Source organism: Eulemur rufifrons, chromosome 7 (assembly GCF_041146395.1).
Source record: "Eulemur rufifrons isolate Redbay chromosome 7, OSU_ERuf_1, whole genome shotgun sequence".
Lineage (NCBI taxonomy): Eukaryota > Metazoa > Chordata > Mammalia > Primates > Lemuridae > Eulemur > Eulemur rufifrons.
Window position 1 is genome coordinate 44,634,799 of NC_090989.1, and position 2,679 is coordinate 44,637,477.

Here is a 2,679-nt window from a genome sequence, read left to right on the forward strand (position 1 = left end):
AGATTTGTAGATTTTTCTTTCAACAAGTCATAAAGAGAAACGTTTACCACTTTAACCATCCTTCCTGAGATTATCAAAACATCCTGTGAATACTGATGGTCAGAGCATGAAGTCACAGAGGCTGACACTATACTGTAACAAATGTTCCCCTAGAATTATGTGTACCTGTGTTACAGAGAAAGTAGGGGAAGCTTGAAGAAATTCCTCTCCCTGTCATAAAAAAAAAAAGTGAAGGAAAATTATACACTTTACATTAGAATCTTATATCTCCATAATTCCTTTCTTAGCAGGCAAGATAGACATGAGTGAGGACAACCACTCCTTGACAACTGAGTTCATCCTCACAGGATTTACAGATCACCCAGAGCTGAAGACTCTTCTGTTTGTGGTGTTCTTTGCCATCTATGTGATCACCATGGTGGGGAACCTTGGTTTGGTGGTGTTAATTTACACAGAACATCGTCTGCACACACCAATGTACATCTTTCTAGGCAACTTGGCTCTGATGGATTCCTGCTGCTCCTGTGCCATTACCCCCAAGATGTTAGAGAACTTCTTTTCTGAGGACAGAAGCATTTCTCTCCATGAATGTATGGCACAATTTTACTTTCTGTGCCTCGCTGAAACTGCAGACTGCTTTCTTCTGGCGGCAATGGCCTATGACCGCTATGTGGCCATATGCAGCCCACTGCAGTACCACACCAAGATGTCAAGGAAACTCTGCATTCAGATGACCACAGGAGCCTACATAGCTGGACACCTGCATTCTGTGATTCACGTAGGATTTCTGTTTAGGTTAACTTTCTGTGGGTCTCATCAAATCAATCACTTTTTCTGTGATATTCTTCCATTGTGCAGACTCTCCTGTGTTGACCCTTATATCAATGAATTAATGATACTTATCTTTTCAGGGTCAATTCAAATTTCCACTATTACTGTAGTCTTAATCTCTTATCTCTGTATCCTTTTCACAATATTCACAATGAAATCCAAAGCAGGAAGAAGCAAAGCCTTATCTACTTGTGCATCCCACTTTCTCTCTGTCTCAATATTCTATGGTTCTCTTCTCTTCATGTACATTAGACCAAATTCACTTAAAGAAGGGGATAAAGACATACCCGTTGCTATTTTTTATACTTTAGTAATTCCCTTATTGAATCCTTTTATTTATAGTCTAAGAAATAAGGAAGTAATAAATGTCATGAAAAGAATTATGAAGAAAAAAAGTTTTGTAACATTCTGAAAAAATTATCATCCCCTTTGGAAAACTACTTATGATTTGATAAGATTTTTTCAAAATCAAGGAATACTGAGATGATAAAAAATGAAAAATTTGTGTATAAAATATAAAAAAATCAAATATGGTATATAAGTCAAATATATGAATTTGAAAATTAGTCAGCTAAAATGGATTTTAAAATCTAAGCTACTAGTAGTAAATTAAATATATATATTTGAGGTCACAAATTGATTCAGAAGACAGTGTTTTACCCTAGTAACTAATTCTGTCAGTGTAAATAGTTATAATTTTCAATAAATGCAACAAATTCTAGAAATAGAAATCAGAATATATAAAGGAAACTTCCATTGGTGACAAACTTCTGGGATCTCTAGCATAATTTTGAAAAACTCAGTCACATTCCAAGTTCAAAAATGTTAATTCCTCCTTAAACAACAGTGTCTGTGAGAAGTAAACTGTATGTTTGAATTTGATTCTCAATTTTCTTTGAATTCATTCAAGAGATTAAATTGTTTGAATATGGATTAATGCAGAATTTGTATGTTCTAATCAAGGACATTCTCATTTTTAGTGAGAGTAAATTTTATTCTCCAGTTCTCTGAAATGGAGTGTCTATATAATGGTCATTTATCTATATATGTTGTTGAAATTTAGTCTATACTGTAATCTCTATGGATTTGAAAGTTTTCGTGTAGTTTTCCTATTTGTTCATCATATAAGACAGTTTAGTTCCTGAATATATTGATTAAATAAACTTTTTTCACCCTGATATTATTCCTTATCTTGTTTGTTATTACCAGTACCACCAACATGCACTGATTCCCATGAACATTATTGATGTGTTCAGAACATTCACAGAAACATAGAAATGCTGTTCAAGCATAAATGAGGCAGAAAATAGTGAAAATGCTTAATACCTAAGTAAAAATATTTATTCATCATGTAAAAGTACAAATATGAAAGAAAAAATAATTTATGAACCTACTCTCTGCTAGGCAGTACATCAGACTTTTCATAAATATTACCTACCAATTAGACAGGCATTATTTTTCTTGCATTTCCTTAGTTGAAATCTCATATTTTGAAATAGGGAGTAGCTTGCCCAGGTTCATCCAGGTCACCTGGATGGAGCTAAATCTTGAATCCATATGCCTTTTCTCCACATATGTGGAAGCTCAGAAAATGAAGATCCATGTAGCCAGGTAGATTACATTATTAAGCAGCAAAAGTAAACTGTGCCTAATAAGATAGCAAAAATTTTTATATCAGGGGGACAAATGGGCATGAGCATAGCTAGAGTCAATGATTATGGAAATGAGTGTGGTAGTGAGTGTGAGGGGAACATGAACAATGGGACAGAGTCAAGAAAGTGGCAAAACTGTTGGGGAGAGTTCTTAGTGAATATAAAAAACAACAGTGGAAGTGCATTAGGTTACTGG

General features: G+C 34.3%; 1 protein-coding gene across 1 annotated transcript; it reads left to right on the top strand.

The window, feature by feature from the left end:
* The first annotated feature begins 301 nt into the window (after positions 1-301).
* On the top strand, positions 302-1,243 carry LOC138386228 (olfactory receptor 5K1-like). Its single transcript, XM_069472512.1, has one exon. The coding sequence runs from the start codon at positions 302-304 to the stop codon at positions 1,241-1,243; it is 942 nt and encodes a 313-aa protein (XP_069328613.1).
* Positions 1,244-2,679: the final 1,436 nt, after the last annotated feature.